The sequence below is a fragment of the Urocitellus parryii genome, chromosome 12, assembly GCF_045843805.1.
Source record: "Urocitellus parryii isolate mUroPar1 chromosome 12, mUroPar1.hap1, whole genome shotgun sequence".
Taxonomy (NCBI): domain Eukaryota; kingdom Metazoa; phylum Chordata; class Mammalia; order Rodentia; family Sciuridae; genus Urocitellus; species Urocitellus parryii.
The window spans coordinates 38,404,269-38,422,333 of record NC_135542.1 but is presented as its reverse complement, the minus strand read 5'-3'; the positions used below and the strand labels follow the sequence as shown (position 1 = coordinate 38,422,333).

General features: G+C 53.4%; 1 protein-coding gene across 2 annotated transcripts in view; it reads right to left on the bottom strand.

The window, feature by feature from the left end:
* Window positions 1-18,065, bottom strand: part of Atp6v1c2 (ATPase H+ transporting V1 subunit C2) — a 48,770-nt gene that overhangs the window by 13,762 nt on the left and 16,943 nt on the right. The window contains exons 4-7 of one of the 2 annotated variants that reach the window (XM_026393075.2): window positions 10,258-10,343; window positions 9,686-9,715; window positions 4,058-4,152; window positions 815-906 (exon numbers count right to left, since the gene is read on the bottom strand). In XM_026393075.2, coding sequence (XP_026248860.1) covers window positions 815-906; window positions 4,058-4,152; window positions 9,686-9,715; window positions 10,258-10,343 — 303 coding nt within the window. The remainder of the gene's footprint in view (window positions 1-814; window positions 907-4,057; window positions 4,153-9,685; window positions 9,716-10,257; window positions 10,344-18,065) is intronic. The other variant, XM_026393152.2, reaches the window with a different exon arrangement.

Sequence of the window (18,065 nt, the reverse complement as noted above, 5' to 3'; positions counted from 1 at the left end):
ACCTTACGCACCTAGCCTGAAGGTCATGTGGTACAGCGATTTCAGTATCTCTGCATTTCACTGTGGCCAGAGTCATGAGGTCACATGTGGGATTTTCCACTCTCGGCCCCAGGCTGGGACTCAAAAAGTCTCAGATTTGGGGGCATTTTGCATTTTGGATTAAAGACACTCAACATGCATTTGCTTTTGTCACCAAAAGAGCTAGCCCAGGGGCCCTCCAAGAGGGAAGGCCAGTAGGAGGTGACGCTCCTGTGCTTGAGGAAGGCCATCAGGGGCTGGCAGCTGCTTCTGAGCCCTGAGGCCACTTCCCTTCTCTGGAGAATCTTCAGAAATCACCAACAGCGGGGCCCAGGGACCAGGGAGACTCGGGAGCTTCCCACGCCTGCCCCACCCAGTCCAGAAGCACCCCGGGGCCCCGCAGCAGCCTCCCTCCACCTCCAGGGTCACCGCCTCAGCGCGGCAGTTCCCGCCAGGGTGGGTGGAATGGGCCTCGCTTTTCTCCCGACAGCTGCACCACGTGGGTGACAGTCTGTCTGCCGGGCCCAGCAGCCCACTGCCTCACCCACGGTTCAGGTGGGCAAAGAAGGCACCCGAGTCCCTGTGGCCACTCTGCCAGGCAGGAGAGGGAAGACGCACCGCAGGGCACAGGCTCCCTGCTGGGCACATGCGAGGTGGGCAACCACCTCCTCTGCCCCAGGTCCCCTGAACGCAGCCCTGGCCCACTTTCCTCAGCTCAGGCACAGACTCTGGGTGTCCCCGCAGTGGGAAAGGCAAGCATGAGACCCCCACGGTGGCGGTGGGCAAGGGTACGCACGTGGACCTCTTCTCCAGGTTCTCCAGGGTCGTCTTCAGGGCGCTGTAGGCTGCCGTGCGGGACTTCAGGTCCGACTCGATCTGTGCCAGTTGCTGTGGGGGCAGGAAACGCTCTGTCACCCCAAGTGATGAAGGAGGTGCCCGAATGTCTCAAAATAACCACCAAGTGCTCAGGGGACATGTGAGAAAAGCAGCAGCCACCACCAGATGAGGTGGCACTCACCTGTAACCCCAGCAACTCGGGAGGCTGACACAAGGGGATCGCAAGTTCAAGGCCTGCCTCAGCAACTTAGCGAGGCCCTGAGCAACTTAGTGAGAAGCTGCCTCAAAATAAAAATGAGTAAATAAATAAAAGAGCTGGAACATAGTTCAGTCGTAAACCACCCCTGGGTTAGATCCCCAGGACCAAAAAAAGAAAAAGAAAAACAGCTGCCCCCCAAACGGCAGGAAGAGGGGGCTTTGACCTCCCCTCTGTTTCCCTGTCATCCCGGCAACTGGGCCTATGGTGAGCCCAGGCCTGGGAGGGGGAGGGGACAACACACCACTCTGTAGGCACTGAGGACCAAGTCACAATGACTTGTCAGCGTCACACTGAGACCAACTCTCTGTTTCCAGGCCATGCGTGCCCAGCTGGCGCCCCGAGGAGCTGCGCCACACTCAGCCCTCGGGGTCACCATCTCCAGCCGGTGTGGGCAGGAAGTCGCTCCGGCTTGCAGGTGGACCCCCTTATCCTGGAGTACATTCTGGACCCAGGCCCACCTCCAGTGGGTTGGCTGGGAGAGTGGTCCAAGCCCCCGCTGGACGCTGGCCACCAGCCCCCGGGGAGCCGTTACACCCTAGACACCAGCAAACGCAGCAGAGCATGGTGCCGTCACTGAGATGGGGACATGAGGAGTCATGAGATACAAAACATGGACAATCTGATTCTAAATATATATATATATAATATGTGTGGGGGAGGGAGGCTCCTCCTGCCAGCTAGAGACCTCCTCCTCCAAGGAAGCCCCCGAGTGACCTTTAGAATGAAGGGCACAGGAGTGGGAAACGATCCTGCACTCACTGCACAGCCCTGGTGCACAACTGAACTACCCCCGCTCACTGCACACCTAAAGTGCACAAATGAACACCATGCTGCACTCGCTACCCAGCTGCGCTGGCAACTGTACAACCCAGTATACCATTCACCTCCACCATGTGACGTACAGCTATAGCGCTCTCTACTGGTGTGCGGACAACTGCATTCCATGCAGAAGACCCCGGAACAGTGTCATAACCAAAATGATTCTTTTTTTTAGTTCTGGGGATTGAACCCAGGACCTTCTGCATGTGAGGCAAACCCTCTACCAACTGAGCTACATCCCCAGCCCAAACTTACTTTCTAATAAAATATTTATACTTTTTTTTTTTTTTTAAGTGAGCAGCCATGCACAAGGCCCTGGGTTGATCCCCAGCACCACCAAAAAAAGTAAAATGAAAACAACAACAAAATCACTGTTTATCCTTTTTTTTTTTTTAACTTCACCATAAGCCAGAGAAAAGCTGCTGAGGTGCTTGGACACCAGCCAGACAGCGAGAGCTGAGGCCAGGGACCCAGTGAGGCCCCATACACGCCAGGTCCAGCTCCTACTGGTGGGACCGGTGTAAGCTCCAGGACCTCCCAGAGCCACATCCACAGGACACTGAGGCAACTCGGGGGCTTCCTTGGAGGAGGAGGTCTCTGGCTGGCAGAACCAGACCTCTTCTTGGAAGAACTGGGGTGCACCAAGGGTTCCTGGTGCAGGAAGGACAGAGGGAGCTGCTACCCCATGGCTCTCCCCCAGCTGGCCCTATGGTGGAGCCATCAGGGCTTCCTCAGGCAGCGGTGCCATGCACACTGCTCAGCTCCTGGGCTTTGGTCCCGGGAGCCAGGCTCCCCTCCCAGCATGCACCTCAGCACTGCTGGGCACGCCTGGCCTCTCAGCTACTTCTCATCTGAAATCAGAGGACACTGGACCCACTTGTGGTGAGGAGGGAAGTAAGAGAGCCTGGCAGGGCTCCCAGCGCTATCAAAACCAGCACCTCCTCCCCCTCCTGCCCTGCTGTCCTGCCAAAGCCACTCGGGTACCCTGGACTAGAGAGAAGCCTGGCCTCCGCCCCAACTCTGCGCCTGCTACATGCTCCAGGGGGGCCGCTACTGGATCCAGCATCCCTGGACTCTGAATTCCAAGCTGGTACAGGGCGAGGCAGGGCAGGGCAGGGCCCGCCCCACAAACAAACATGTGCTCTGGCTCCATGGTGGACGTGCACAGTAGCCTCCCAGAAGCTGCACCTGGCACAGGTACCTGGGCAGCCCCTCCTTGAAGGGCCTTCCAGAATCACCACCTGGTTGTCGTGGGAGGAGCTGGGACCATGTGATGTAAGCACTGCTCGCAGGAGCCGAACCCAGATTCCCAAGCAGTCTGGCCTCACTCCTGTTCTCAGGGGACCCGCAGGGGAATGGAACCCATGTCCTCAGTGACCCACCCGCCACACTCAGGAGACTCTGTTCCTTGCAGTAGAGAGCAGGACAGCTGTGTTTCTGGCCACACGGAGACCTCCTTTCCAACCACCAGGTCCAGCAGTGGCTTCGTGCTAGTGGCAGGAGGGAGGAAAGGGGCATCAGCAAGTCAGCGTGCCCTGAAGGCACGCAGGAGCCAGAGTGTCCCTACAGGCCTGCACTGTGCAGTTTTTATTTCATCAAGTGTGAGCCGGAGGCCAGAGCTCAGCAGACAGCAGCCTGTCACCGGTGCCATCTACCCATTCATAGTTGTCATGGAGGCCGGGTGACAAGCTGGCACACCATCTCTGAGGATTTGGGGCTCCTACGACAAACTGCTAAAGCAAGTGGGTTTTGCATGTAGATAATCACCCAGGGGCTGGGGAGCCGGTGCGTAGGGTGGGCGAGGGTGGGGCTGAGCTTCCTCCACTGAGCTTCTGTAAAGAGGCAGGCAGCAAGGCCAGTGGAGACTGTGCTATCAAAACCAGAACACAGGTGACTTGGGCCCTTGAGCAGATTGTCCTGTGAGACCACAGCCAAACCCCAGGGTAGCAGGGACAGGAGGGGTGTGAGACGGCCTCTCCGGGGTTCAGATCTTGCCCAGGCCATGGAAGGAGATGCACCTCAGAAGCCCAAAGGCCCAACGGAGCAGGGTGAGGGGCCCGACGCAGGGTCACTCACTGGACTCTACATCTCAGGTAGCCGGATGTCCTCAGAGGCCCTTCTCACCTTGGCTAGAGTGTCCACCACGTTCACCAGCGGCTGCTTCGCAGGGTATTTGGCCATGTCCCATTCAAAATGGGTCACAAAGGATGTCAGGTCAACTGGAGGGACACAAACACAGGTTGATAAATGGATGCCACTTTCCGTGTCTCCCAGGGTGGTGGCCGCCAAACTCAAGTGAGCTCACCACTCACACCAAGGAAGCGGCCTGAGAAGCCAGCCGCAGGAGCCCCCTCTGGGGATGCACACTCCCCGTGGGCCTAGAGGTCTGAGCCAGGGGGGCCACCAGCCAGAATCCAAGTCCTCAGCAGCCAGAGGAAGGGGCCTCGCCGCCCCAGGGACCCGCGCCAGGAGGCCTGCCTTCCCTACTGCTCCGGCTATCCTCCACGAGGTCCAGTGAGCCCAAGGCTCACCAGAGAGCATCGAGCCAGCCAGGAAACCACAGAGCCCGTGGCCTGCCAACAGGGGACACCAGCTCAGAGGACCGTGTCTCCTGCCTCCTGAGCCCATGCAGGAGACAGGGCAATTTCAACCTATGTGGTCCACTTTAAAGGCATTTTAATCATTTGCCAAATGGTGTTTCCTCCTGGGACAGAGGCGCGATCAGCACCTCTGTTCACAATCGCTTCCGCTGAAAAGAGCACACGGGTGATCCCATAAATTCCCTTTTTCCATTTTTTTCTCCAAAAACAAACAATGCCTGCTGTCCTCGGGGTGCGTCTGTCTCCCTCTGGCAGCCAGGCTGGGGACAGCTGGAACTGGGTTAGGCTTCTGCTGGCCCAGAGTCCCTGGGCCTCAAGCCAGGAGGAGCCCCGTGGGTTCCCACCCGAGGAATGGAGCCGCCCACACAGGGCCTATCTGGATCGGCTCTATGCACTTTCAGAGAGCTGAGGGCTTATCCAGGTGCTATGCCTCTTTTTTTTTTTTTTTTTTTTTTGCAGTGGTGGGAGGAGGTCTTGCTTTGTTGCCAGGCTGGCCTCAAACTCCTGGGCTCAAACAACCCCCCTGCCTCAGCCTCCCGGGCGGCTGGACTATGGGCACCCACCACTGCGCCAGGCTCGCTGCATCTTTTCCATGTCTGCTCTGTGGCAAAGCAGGAAGCTCAGGGGGTGATTCAGGGCTCAGAGCCCCTAGAACCCCCCAACCCTAGCAAGATGGCCCTTCTGAGGTCAGCTATCACCCTGCCTTGCTTCCCAGTATAGCCTTTTGCATAAGGAAGTGGATGAACTCTCTCAACACTCAGTCCCCTCTGTCTTCATGGAGCCCAGCTCCACCCTATTGGGGATACAGACAGACTCCCTGCCCAACCTCAAGTGCTCCGAGTGCAGGGCACTCAACTAGGAAAAGGCACACAGTGAACGGCTGAGCTGGGGACAGGACGCAGGTGCCAGGAGACTGAGGACAGGGTTCCGGCTCCTCCTAGGGAGGGCACAACTGCTTCCTGGACCCAGACTCACACAGAGGCTGCAGGGAAGAGGAACCAGCCGTGTGGCTGGTGAAGGAGGCATCGGAGTCAGGAGGACTGGCAGCCCCACGTGTTCATGGGAAGTAGAGCCTCTGAGTGAGGCTGAGGGTCCAGGGAGATGGATAAGAACTGGACAGGAAGGCCAGGCTGGCACGAGGGTCCCAGGGCCTGATCCTGCGCATGCCAATACTAGAGCCCACATACTCAGCCCTGTCGCGTGCCAAGTTGGCCAAGATCACTCTCACAGCTGCAGTGCTGAATGTGGGCTCCACTGAGCCCCCAGAGTCGGCCGGACTCTCGCCCACTGTGGAGACCTCTCTGTGGTGGTGAGGAGAGAGGACAACAAGGGTGTGGGAGGAGAAGGCAAAGCTGAGAGGGACCAAAGAAGCCCTGGGAGGAGGGAGGAGGGACCCACTTGACGGGATGCAGGGCTAATGACACATGGAGGTGCGAAGGCGGCCAGGTGACACCCAGATTCCAAAGCTGGGTGACTGGGTGGAGGGAGGGATGTGCACGAAGCTGGGCACCCTCGGGGGCAGTGGCAGGATGGGGCAGAGGGCAGGGGGATGATTCCAGCCCAGGATGAGCCTGAGTTTTACATGTGGGCAGCAAGTCTCAAAGAAGCCGATGGAAACCCAAGGAAACTCAGGCAGGAACTGGTCGGGGGGCAGAATTAAGGGCCCTTAAGAGAGAGATGGGAAATGCCTCTAAGTCATGCAGATGGTGATTCTGTCCATTAAGGTTGCCGACATTTACTGATTGCTGGGCTTGGGCCAGAACATGTGAATCATTTCATATAACTCACTTTCCAGCCCTATTAAGTACTATTATTCCATGAGGAAACTCTGGCACAGGGAAAGTTACGTAAGCTCCATGACAAAAGGAGAAAATGCTTGCAAAGCACCCAGCGCCCTGGGTGGCACACAGCTCTCTTCCCCATCAAGTGTAACCCTCCCCCTTCCACTGCAGGTGGAAGGGGGAGGGTTACACGGCCACTGTCCCTTTCCCAAGAGCCATATCAGATATTTTCTAGAATCCCCAGATTTGAAAAAGATCCTTGGGAGAATTCTTATGTTTCTAACATTGGTGCCAAAATTGATAAGATCTATGCCTCTGTAAGAAGGGACATCAGAGAACTCCATCCACACATAGCAAGGAAGGTAAGGGACACAGTGAGGAGGTGGCCATCTACGAGCCAGGAGACCGCCCTGTCAGACGCTTGGTCTTGGACTTCAGCCTCCAGAACTGTGAGAAAACACGTTGTTCACGGTGCTCAAGTGTGCAGAATTTGGGGACAGTAGCCCAAGTGGACTAGACAGATTTTGGTGCTGATTTTGGCACTGACACACCATGGTGGGAAAATGACTTCATAGAAAGGACTTGGGCCTGGGAGGAACGGGATGGGTATGGCCGATGATGGCGGGAAACGCATGCAGAGGCTGAAGGAGAAGGTCACAGGCACCTCTCGGGGCAGTGATGGCCATCGATCCCCCTGGCTGAACCCACTATGGACATCATGGAAGCTGACCTGCCACAGTGGTCCCAGTCCATCCCCAAGGTGGGCAGCCAGCCTCACGGTGGCCGAGCAGCAGCCCACGTGGGATGTCCAGGCAGATGTGCGCATTTAGATCCTCCCGGTCCTCCTTGTCACTGCGGCACCCTGGGGCCCTTCCACTCCAGCCGAGCCACTCTCACCCCTCCCCCTCTCGCCACTGCATTTATCCTTCAACCCACAGGTTAGATGGAGGCCAATTCCTTCTGGAAGCTGCCCTGATTGTCCCTCCTGTCTGGTTCCATGATACTAAAGACATGCCAGGCTACCCGCCCCTCACTGCTCCTTCAGGGCGGAGCCTCCGACTCTCCTTCTCTGTGCCTCTTGGTGCCCACGGAGCTCTGCGCAGGGTGACTGCTTCACTGCACGCTCTGGACACTGAGAGCAACCCCTGCCCCGGGCGGCAACTTGCACTCACGTTTCTGGCCAAGCTCTTCTCCCTGTGCCTTCTCACCAAGTCCTAGGCCTTACGGCACCCACACCAAAGGGGTGAGTTCCATCCTGGCAAACAGGGCAATGCACGCTCCGAGGCAAAGGCTGTGGCCATCACTGGCAAATGGCCAGCATGAGCTTGGTACCCACAGATGCTCAGCAGTGATGCCCAACACGATGCTGGACAAGGACTCCCTGCAGGAGCTTCAGGAGACCTCTGGATTTTTTACCATGTCCCCCTGCTCCTCCACTCTCTCCCATGTCCTGAACACCAGTGCCAGCTCTGGACACTGACCCTTGCCCCAGGCCAGACACCCAAGGGCACTTCCCTGTCCCCGTGCACTGCTTCTGGTGAGAACGCTGTTGGAAGAAGGCCTTCCGCCATCACCGCCTTCCTGACTGTGGTTCTCTCTCCACCGCTCGGGAAAGGACAGGCCCCCCACCCTCTGCCTGCGCTGGAGTCAGTGAGGCCTGGTCCCTGGAGCAGGCAAGGTGGAGCCTGGGCTGATGGCCTGCTAGGTCTGGCCATGACCAGGCTGGCTCACTGTGCACAGGCTGCCTGTTGTGAGCAGCAGTGGTCTCATCTGAAGACCCAAACCAGGCCTTGCCAGCACACAGGACTGTGACCACAGGGCCCTTAATGGGTTAGCCAGACAGGCCCAGTGTTTCCATCCTCTGCAGACATTTTAGGACCCAGGCCAGACAACGTGCTCCTTCTCCACGGCACTCACGCACATCTGTGTCCTGCCGTGCTTAGCTCAGCGGCAAGCAAGGAACGAACAAAAGCAAAAGGTGCCCAGGCAGAGCTAAGGACCTGTCAATGGCTATTAAATCCATTTACAGGTGAGAAAAATAAGACCAGAGAGACGACCAGCCAAGGTCCAGATGAACACTGCGTTTCAGGGCTGGTCTGACCTGCTGCTGGCCCTTCATGGGATCGGCCATGAATTCCCCTAGAGGAAACTGGATTACAATCCCACTTTGGGGGGCAGGGGCCCGGGGTCAGCAAAGAGCTTCTCTGGTTGATTGTGTCAATCACTAATCTGTGGATGCCTTGCAGGAGAAGATTTCTTCATTTGGCTAGCACTGTAAAAACTCCAGTCAAACTCGCTTTTAAAAGGTCTCTGGCCTGCAGGACTCTTCAGAGATTCTAATATGCTCATGTGCATCAGAAGGTTCAGAAGCTACTGTGAGTCCTGGCTCCCATCCGGGTCTTGTGGCAGGGACGGTTTACAGAGCATGCTTTGGAAACTCTAATCCTGAAGTCGCCAGGGCCCAAGTTGCAGGAGGCCTAAAATGGAACATTTTAAACAAAGCTGTTTCCTCCTATGGAGAAGCCAGCTGCCCTCAGAGTTCTTGCCATCGGACCGGGGGTGACACCTAACTTCCAGCGGCATTAACTTTGAGTAACTGCTTCCTGCATGGCTGGAGATGCGAGGCGAGGCGGTGGCCTGCCGTGGAGCCAGCCCCGGCCCCAGAACGCGAGCATCTCAATCAGTATAACGTAAGTTTAAACCCTCGCGCCCTACACGCCAGGTTTTTGACAGAACAGTAATTCTCCACCTGGTCAGCTTTTCAGTCCAGGGCCCTAGAATCAACTGCTGGGCAAGAAGATCAGTTGGTCACTTGACAAGACATTGCTACCTTACCATCAGCAAGAATCTCAGTGTGACAAGCAGAAGGCATTGGGGAAGGCGATTGGTCACCTGCGATTTGTAAAGGTTTTTAGTTGCCCCCAGATGACTTGCTCTTTCAATCCACCAGTTGAAGCGCACTGGAGCAAACCCAAAGCAAATGGCTCCTTCGGGCAATGACACCAGGAGGGAGCGCCACCCCGGGAGGCTGCTCGCGTGTGGGAAGCTCGAGGCTGCCTGGCAGAGCCTGGCATTTAAGGTGCTGCGTCCACTAACAGACGGCCTCAGAGAGCAGGCCACAGGCAGAGGAGCAAGAGCCCGACATCCAGGGAGCAGGCAGAGCTACCCCGGGAGGGTGGGGTGCCAGGAGGGTGAGGAAAAGCAGTGCAACAGCTGCTGTGTCCTATGGATACAGTGACCAAGCCACCAGGCTCTTACTGGAGAAACTGCCATGACCTGGTCACTGTGCCCCCCAACCAGACAGATTCCACCTCCCCAGGGACATGCAGCATCACTCTGAACACAGGCACAGCAAACAGAGCACGACCTACTCTTGAGACATTTCATGTTCTCCTTCACACCTGCAACACAACAAGGCGGGGTTGTTAGACCACGGAGACCCACGAAGCCAGGTCAGACTTGGAAGAATGCACATTTCTACTTATCCGTTCAAACCAGCAAATTAAAAGCCTTTTAGTGTTTCTAGGAGGAAGGAAGTATGAATACACACACACACACACACACACACATTTGTGTATATATATTCTGTGCATGACAAATAATATGAATTTAATGCTCTCATTTTCAATGAGCATGCACAGTCACAGGCTTAATTATCTCTGTGGACATTTAAACATTTAATTCTAAAGTTTCCAAAGACTCCAAATTTTTGCCCAAGCCTCACTGGAATCTAAAGACGCATCCCATCAGCACAGGGAGACCAAAACTCCAAGCAGCAACACACTACCCCAGCATTCTGGGGGTGGCTCTCTGTTTCCTATTGATTGCTCAGCAACTAAACCCTCGCTGGAGGCCCGCCTGGGTGCAGTGGGCATTTCCCACAGGTTGACGTGACCAGAGTGCAGGGAGGCGCTCCTGAGAAACCAGAGCCCTGGGCACCTACCTCCGTTGGCCAGCAGGTTCTCCTGGACCTTCCCCTTGGAGTCCTCCATGACCTCCACTACACTCTGAGCCATTCTCTTGATGAGGCTGTGGGGAGAGAAGAAAGACCCATGAGAGCAGGAGCCGCCGGCAGAACACACCTAGGACCCAGGCTGGCAGGGCCAGGCACATGCGGCTTTTGGGGGAGCAGCTTGGCATCCGTGAGAAGGGACTTAAAATGTGAATAGCCTTTGAACCAGTAATTCCACTTCTGGGAAACCATCGTCAGGAAACAGGACAAACAGAAAAAGCTTTCTGAATAAAAAGATGTTCTTTGCAGCATTGTTGCTGACAGTGAAAAGCTGGAAACAACCAGAAGGCTCAACAATAGGGAATTGTTTAAGGCGTAATGGTATATCTATATCCAGCTGAGGGATTATTAGGCAGCCATTGAAAATAAGGTTTACAAAGAATTTTGAATACCGTGGAACAAGGCACGCATTATGAAGTCAGGCGGAAAAAAACAAGAAGTGAACTTACACAGACAGTTATGGTCGCTGGCTGCACCTGCGAAACTCTTCTTCCTACCTGACATCTCCCTATTGTCATCTGCTATTGCTTTTACATGAGAAAATTAAAACCTGGTCTCCACAAGACAGACACCTTCGGGAAGTACAGGATTTAGAAGCAAAGGGCTCAAATTCGCCCTGGCTCTGCCAAGTGCCAACTGCATGGTTTGGGCCAAATTAGTTGAATTTCTTTTGAGCCTTGGTTCTCCTATCCATAAGATGTGGATTATGCCCCATTTGGGGGGTTACTATATAACTAACAGCAATGATCGCCCGGCAGCAGGAGGCTGAATAAAGAGAAATCCAATTGGAATCCAAGTGCCAAGCCGGACCGACGGGGAATTTCTAATGTTCGAAGCTTTGCCTCAGGCCCTCTCCCCAGGGAGAGAGGACCCAGGTCACTAAATCCCACATGGAGCCCAGGGTCCTCCACTGTCACAGGCACTGGCCACATTGCCACTTAGAGCATGGAGGCTTGGTTCAAAACAGAAACGGAGGCAGGAGACTACCTGGAAAGGACCTTGATAGAAGCAAGGAAAGGAAGGAGGGAAACAACTTGTTTTCCTGACTATTAAATGAATGTGCACGTGATCGAAAACTGATGAATACAAAGTTTGTTTAAAAATAACCACCAGGATGGGGAGGCGGGCTCAGAGGTAGAGCATCTGTCTGGTGTGCACGAGGCCTGGGTTGCATTCCCAGCACCAGAGACAACAGCAAACTCTCCACACCCAGGAGGAAACACAGCATCCTGACTGTTTCCAAGGCTGAACCCCTGCGTGTTTAAGGGAGCTGCGGTCTCCCGGCAGCACCTCGCTTCCTCTAGAGCCTACCAAGTGTCGACATCCTGTAGCCATCATCTCACTTAATCCTCACAGAAGTTTCCAAAAGGTGGGAATCGCCCCACTTCACAGATAGGAAGCTGAGGCTCTCAGAAGTAATTTTCACCCTCCCATCCAGTCTGTATGAGGGCTTCAAAGGCACGACTCTCGGCCAGCAGGTCACACCCACACCTGGACAGTCACTGTGACCTGGTCCATGTTGAAACTTCTACCTGGGCCGGCAGCTCTGAGAATAGTGGTTACGGTGTCTCACCCATATCCTGAGCCAAGGCACCTGACCATCGAAGGATCCTGAGCCATAAAATAGATGGGACGACGCACCTCACAGGGTTCTTCGTGGAGTCTGGGGCAATATATGCAAAGTCTGAGTCGGGTGGGCTTTTGTGACGGAGACCTTGAGGTATGCTCAGGTGACTGGGGAGACTGTTTGGGGCTCCTAGCTTTGCTCCCAGGTGGATTCCACAGAGGTTAAAGGAGACAGAGCCCATGTCCCTCCCTGTTGGAGTAACCTCAATCCTCCAGCTGTGTGGTTGGGAGTCTCCAGCAGCTGGGGACTCTGCACTGTTCCTTGTGGCTTCTCTAGAGCCCACACAACTCGGGGTCCCTCATTAAGTCCACCCTCCTCAGGTTCTGTTACCTTTTCTTTGTGGCACTGGGGGTTAAACACAGAGCCCTCTCCCACTGAGCTACCTTCCTAGCCCTTTTTGAGACAGAGTCTCACTAATTTGCTGAGGCTGGCCTTAACTTGTGATCTTCCTGCCTCAGCCTCCTGAGTTGCTGGGATTTCAGGTGGGCACCACCTGGTTCAAGTGACCTTATATGAGTGGTCTTCTGTTCTCTGTTGGGATCCTGATTTGATAAATTTAATCATTCATTCAGCAATTCCATATACTAAGCAACTACTGTATACCAAGCACTGTACAAGATGCTGTGGACAAAACAAAGTCCCTGTGGTCACTGAGCTATTTTAAAGCTGCCAGTGGTGTTTTTTTTTTTTTTTTTTTTTATCTCTATGTTGACATGTGCAAGTTACTGTCGCCTGTCACCACATCTGCTAGGACACTTCAGGAATTATCTGTTGATGTGACTGTAGTAGTAATTCCAGCCCTGACCACAGTGCCTGACTCAAGGTGGCTAGCTGCACAGCCTCTCCATCCCTCACGTCCTTCCTTCTTCTCTAACAGACATAAAAGCAGAACTCACCCAATATTGTGTTCAGGATTCTTCACTGCTCTGTGTCCCAACCCTGTCAGGTGTGGGCAAGTGAGGCCCTTAGGCATGCACAGTACACCTGAAACCTCTGAGAGCAGCGTGCCCTGACGACGCTTAGCTGCTAGAAACGTCTCTTGTTCCACCTAACACACAGCCCGACCTAGCCGTGGCCATTAGCTGTGATCATCAGTGAACTGCAGCTGTGGAGTCAGACAGCTGGTTTTCTCATTGGAAGGAACCCAAGCATCTCCACACTCATCAAATCCACCGTCCCCACTTTGCAGTCATTAGGAACACTGACCACGGTCACTCGCCTCCTCCACCCCATGCTGGACGCACATCATTCCACTAGCTCCCTCCCTGGACACCTGGGGTGCCTCCTTCTTTTTCTTTTTTTTGTACCAAGGATTGAACTGGGGGAGCTTAACCACTGAGCCACACCCTCAACCCCCTTTTTTATATTTTATTTTGAGACTGGGCCTTGCTAAGTTGCTGAGGCTGGTTTTGAACTCAAGATCCTCCTGCCTCCTGAGGCCTCCCGAGTCGCCGGGATTTGCCTCCTCTTTGATGTGACGCCACATGATACATTTACGCTGCCCATGCACGGGTGCATATGTGGGACAAGCTGCTAAATGACCAGCTGCCGAAATAAAGGATATGACAGCTTCAATTTTAAGAAGTAAGGCCGACCCCTCTGACCACACGCCAACGTCCGCTCGCCAGCGTCCACTCCCACCAGCAGCCTGCTTCCCTAAGCCTCGCCAGCATGGGCGTCAGGAACCTCCGCCAATCTGATCGCTGAGAACTCACATCTGGCTGATGCCCTGATCTGCAAGCGCTTCGACCAACGGGACGTCTTTCCTCGTGTTTATTAACTCTACCAAAGGCTGTTCGCGTCTTCTGTGAGTGACGTCGTCATGTCCCCTGCCACTGTTTCTGTGGCTTGGTCCTCTTTTTGAAATTCTATTTCATGGGTTTGTATAAGCTCTTAGGTATTTTGGAGACCAATTCTTTGAGAAAGTGTTTTGTTCTAGGTGACATTTCCATTGTAAGATAAAAATATTAAGGCTCAGGGGCACAGCATTTGCCTAGCACGGGCAAGGCCCTGTGTTTGATCCCCAGCACCACACACACGCCAAAGCCAATAAAGATGAAAAAATTAAGGCTTAGTTAAAGGTAACAGTAAACAAGTGCCATTATTATGGTAATTTTGTAAACAGGGAATTTGACAGAGTAAACAAATGTCAAACCAGACACTGATCACAAAGCTGCACAACTCCAAAGCCCATGTGCTTCAAAGCTAAAGTAAATTCTGGCACCTTTCCCTATAACACCTGGCAATAATAATTATCAACTCATAAGGAAGATGTATAAATCATGAATATCATACAACACGTGTATATATACGTGCATATATAAATGTGTGTATATATATGTATATATTATTTATATGTATATATATATAATTTTTTTTGGTGTTGCTGGGGATTGAGCCACTGAGCTACATTTCCAGTCCTTTCTATCTATTTTATTTTGAGACAGGATCTCACTATATTGCTCAGGCTGGCCTCAAAATTTTGATCCCCCTGCCTCGGCCTCCAGAGTACTGGGATTGTAGGCGTGCACCACCATGCCCAGCTCAGATCATATTTTTAGTGAAGAGCAACTGCAACAATACACAAAGATCCCAATTTGGCTGTTGGTTACATGAATGTACATATTTGTCAAAACTCATCCAACTGTTCACTTAAGATGTGAATATATAACTTTCACCTTAAAGCAGAGAGTACCTTAATCGTGTGACCAAAGTTAACATCACCCACACAGAAGCAACCACGTGTGTCCCCAAAGGGTGCACCAAGGACATGGTAACCCTTCTGTGCTCCTCTTGCCAGAAATGCACAACCTGAGACTAACCTGGAGGAAATATCAGGTGAGCGCAAAACATCAGTATTTCACAAAACTGACCTGTACAGTTAAAAAATAAAACAAAACGTGGTGTCATGACATGCAGAGAAAACATAAATACGTGTTCCAGTTTGAACAAAGCCAAAGAGAACTGAAAATTCATCACAAGACAGGAAGCCACCTCAAGGTTCATCACTGTCTAAGAAACTGCAAGGTTTCCTTTGGCTGGAAGTGTACCATTGAGACACATGGTGATATCAAGTGACAGCTGTTAAACATCGGTATTGCCATCCTGGCCTGGAACACCACACTAAGATTGTGTAAAACAATGTCCTTGTGTTTACACAATACACACTAAAATATTTAGAAGAAACATTGTGTCTGCACCTCACCGTCAGAGGGATGGGGGAGGAAGAGAGAAAGGAGGTGATAAAGGGCTTACGGGAATTCTTTAAATAATCTTGCAACCTCTCTGAAGCTTTGAAGTTAGCTCAAAATGAAAAGTTTTTAAAAATGTTGAATATGATAAGCATGTTATAATACCACTTTAAAAATGTCAGTATGTTCATAAGTAAGAAGCCTGGCAGAAAAGACACCAAACTGACATTTCTCATTATCTTCACATGTAGATGAAGAGGGACTTTCAATTTCTACACATTTATATAATGCTGTGCTTGAATTTGTTGAAACATGACTCTTTCCAGGTGTGGTGGTGTGCGTGCGCCTATAATCCCAGTGACTGGGAAGGCTGAGGCAGGAGGGTCACAACTCCAAGGCCAGCCTCAGCAAGAGGCTGTCTGAAAATAAAACTTAAAAAGGGCTGGAGATGGAGCTCACTGGTGGAGCACTTGCCCAGCAAGTGTGAGGTCCTGGGTATGATTCCCTAGCACCACACACACACACACACACACACACACACACACACACACACACGGAAATTCTGACACAGATGCCCTTGAGGACACCCTGCTAAGTGAAATAAGTCAATTGCAAAAGAGCACACACCGTCTGATTGCACTCACAGGAGGTGTCAGAGACGACAAGAACAGCCCCGCTGCAGGCCAGGGCAAGCAGAACGGAGACAGAGACTCGCAGTTTTATAAGATAAAAACATCCTTTGGCTGGAAGGTGGTGATGACGATCGCAGGCCGATGTGCCCACGCTGACACAGCCAAACACTTCAGGTGGTGGGAAGGGTAACAGCTAAACTACAAATTCATGTTTAAAAAATAATAAATAAAGATGGATAAATTTCTAAGCCAAGCAGGGCAACGACTGCTGTAAGGACGAGACCTGCTTCAGTAGCTCAAGGCTGAGCAGAACAAGGCCAGATGCTAGAAGGCCCCCAAGGTCAGCAGCTGCTGCGCCAAGGGCGGGGACCTGGAGAAACACTCACCTCCAGGTTCCCCGGGGAGCAACGGGCAACCCCCGAACATGGAGGGAAGCTCCGCCTCATCGCTCTGAAATATCATTTTTCACAGATCGATGGGCATATTGTGGACCCGGACCCACTTGCCAGGGGAGTATTTTACAGGATCCACCAACATGTGGATGTTCTGACCCAGTGACTCCAGTTTTAGGAGTTTGTCCTTCTGCTATCCTGGCTCCAGTGCTCGAAGCCCATACAGAATGGGCTTGTCATCGCAAAAGACAAGAAGCCACCCCAACGTCACTATTAGGGGAACATTAAATACAATGGATCAGCAAGAAGCCCCTAGAATGCAGAAGGTCACCTCTGGGTGGCCATGAAAGGCTGTGCCTCCCAGAGCCAGGGGAAGAGGAAGTCACCAAGAGACGTCAAGTCACCATCACAGTCTTCTCCACACAACAAACAAAAAGCCAAACCCCTGTTTGTGTATCCACAGGAGAGTCTGGAACAGGGGGCTTGTGGGAATCACGTCCCTCGAGGAAGGGGGCCGGGGGGTGTCAAATCTGGATTTTTAAGAAATAATCAGCATATATGGGAAACAAAGGCAATCGTGGAAATTCAAACCACACAGCAGGCAGGGGATACGGGTGGACACGCCTCCCGAGCACCGCCCCTTCGCCAGGCATCCCCGGAGTCCCCGAGGCAGACACAGAAGATGGCATCAGGAAGAACAGGGTGTGCCCCAGGTGCAAGGAGGGCAGTAAGGAAGGGACGCCTGGTGGGCTTCACAGGCCACATCTAGTCACCTAGCATCGAGGTGGGGGACAGTCAGACGACAGGGGCTGGCCAAAGCAGCCAGGGATGTGCTGCAAAAGCTCTTTCCTTCCTTCCCACGAGAAGGAGAGAACCTCTCAGCCCTGCTGGTGTTTGGACCCTGGGCTTTGAGGGGCCTAGAGCTACCCAGTCCTTGGGGTGCAAATGGCTTAGAGGTAGGAGCTCTCCTGTCCCCCCTTCTCCTGCAACCACAAGGCAGGAAATTCCTACCAGCAGGGCCCACAGGAGCTTTCCAGTCCTGGGATGTGGGTAGAGGTGCAGCCAGGTAGGTGACCTGAAGACTCTCAGCCCCAGGAAGGCTGCAGGCAGGGATCTGGAGGTCAGGGCTGACCTCTGCATTCCTGGGCAATGCACCAATCCTGAGGGCACACACAGAGTCCTCCTAAATGGCCTTAAGACATGGTGTCTCCGGGGATGCTGCCTGTAAACTTGTGCAGCAAAGCTCCCAAGGTATGGTGTCTCTCTCTCTCTCTCTCTCTCTCTCTCTCTCTCTCTCTCTCTCTCTCTCTCTCTCCTCTCTCCCTTCTCTTCTCCCAGAGTTTTCTGAGCAGCACTGGAAGCCAAGCTTTCAACAAGGCCCACCTCAGCCAAGAGGTGTGTGCCCCCTCTGCTCTCCCTGCTTTGTGGGAAGGAGGACTGGGCTCTCTGCAGATGGTGGACGCAAGGCTCCAGGTTCCTGAGGGCAAGTCCAAATGAAAGACAGGGGCTTCCCACCCTTCCCCAGATTTTCTGGATAATTCTGGCAAAAGCGAGGCAGGGTGGTTGGTGTGGTTGTCAGAAGTGACCCAGGTGCCTGGAGGAGGGTAGGCAGATCCCAGGGCAGGGAGGTTTTCAAGATCCCCGAGTAGGAATAACAGCGACTCCCGCCTAGGAGCTGTCCTCAGTCCTCAGCAGGGCGCTTTGCACGGATTTACCCAGATCCTCGACAAACAAGACTCAGTCCCAGAGGGCAGAGGAAACTGAGGCTCAGAGAGGCAAGAACACTGCCCCGGGTCACTTTGCTGGTGGCCACAGCACCAGCAGTACTGTCCCCACGGCCCTGGCCCTACAGCAGGCCTCCATCCACAGCACCAGACGCTGACAGGCCCCTCTGGGC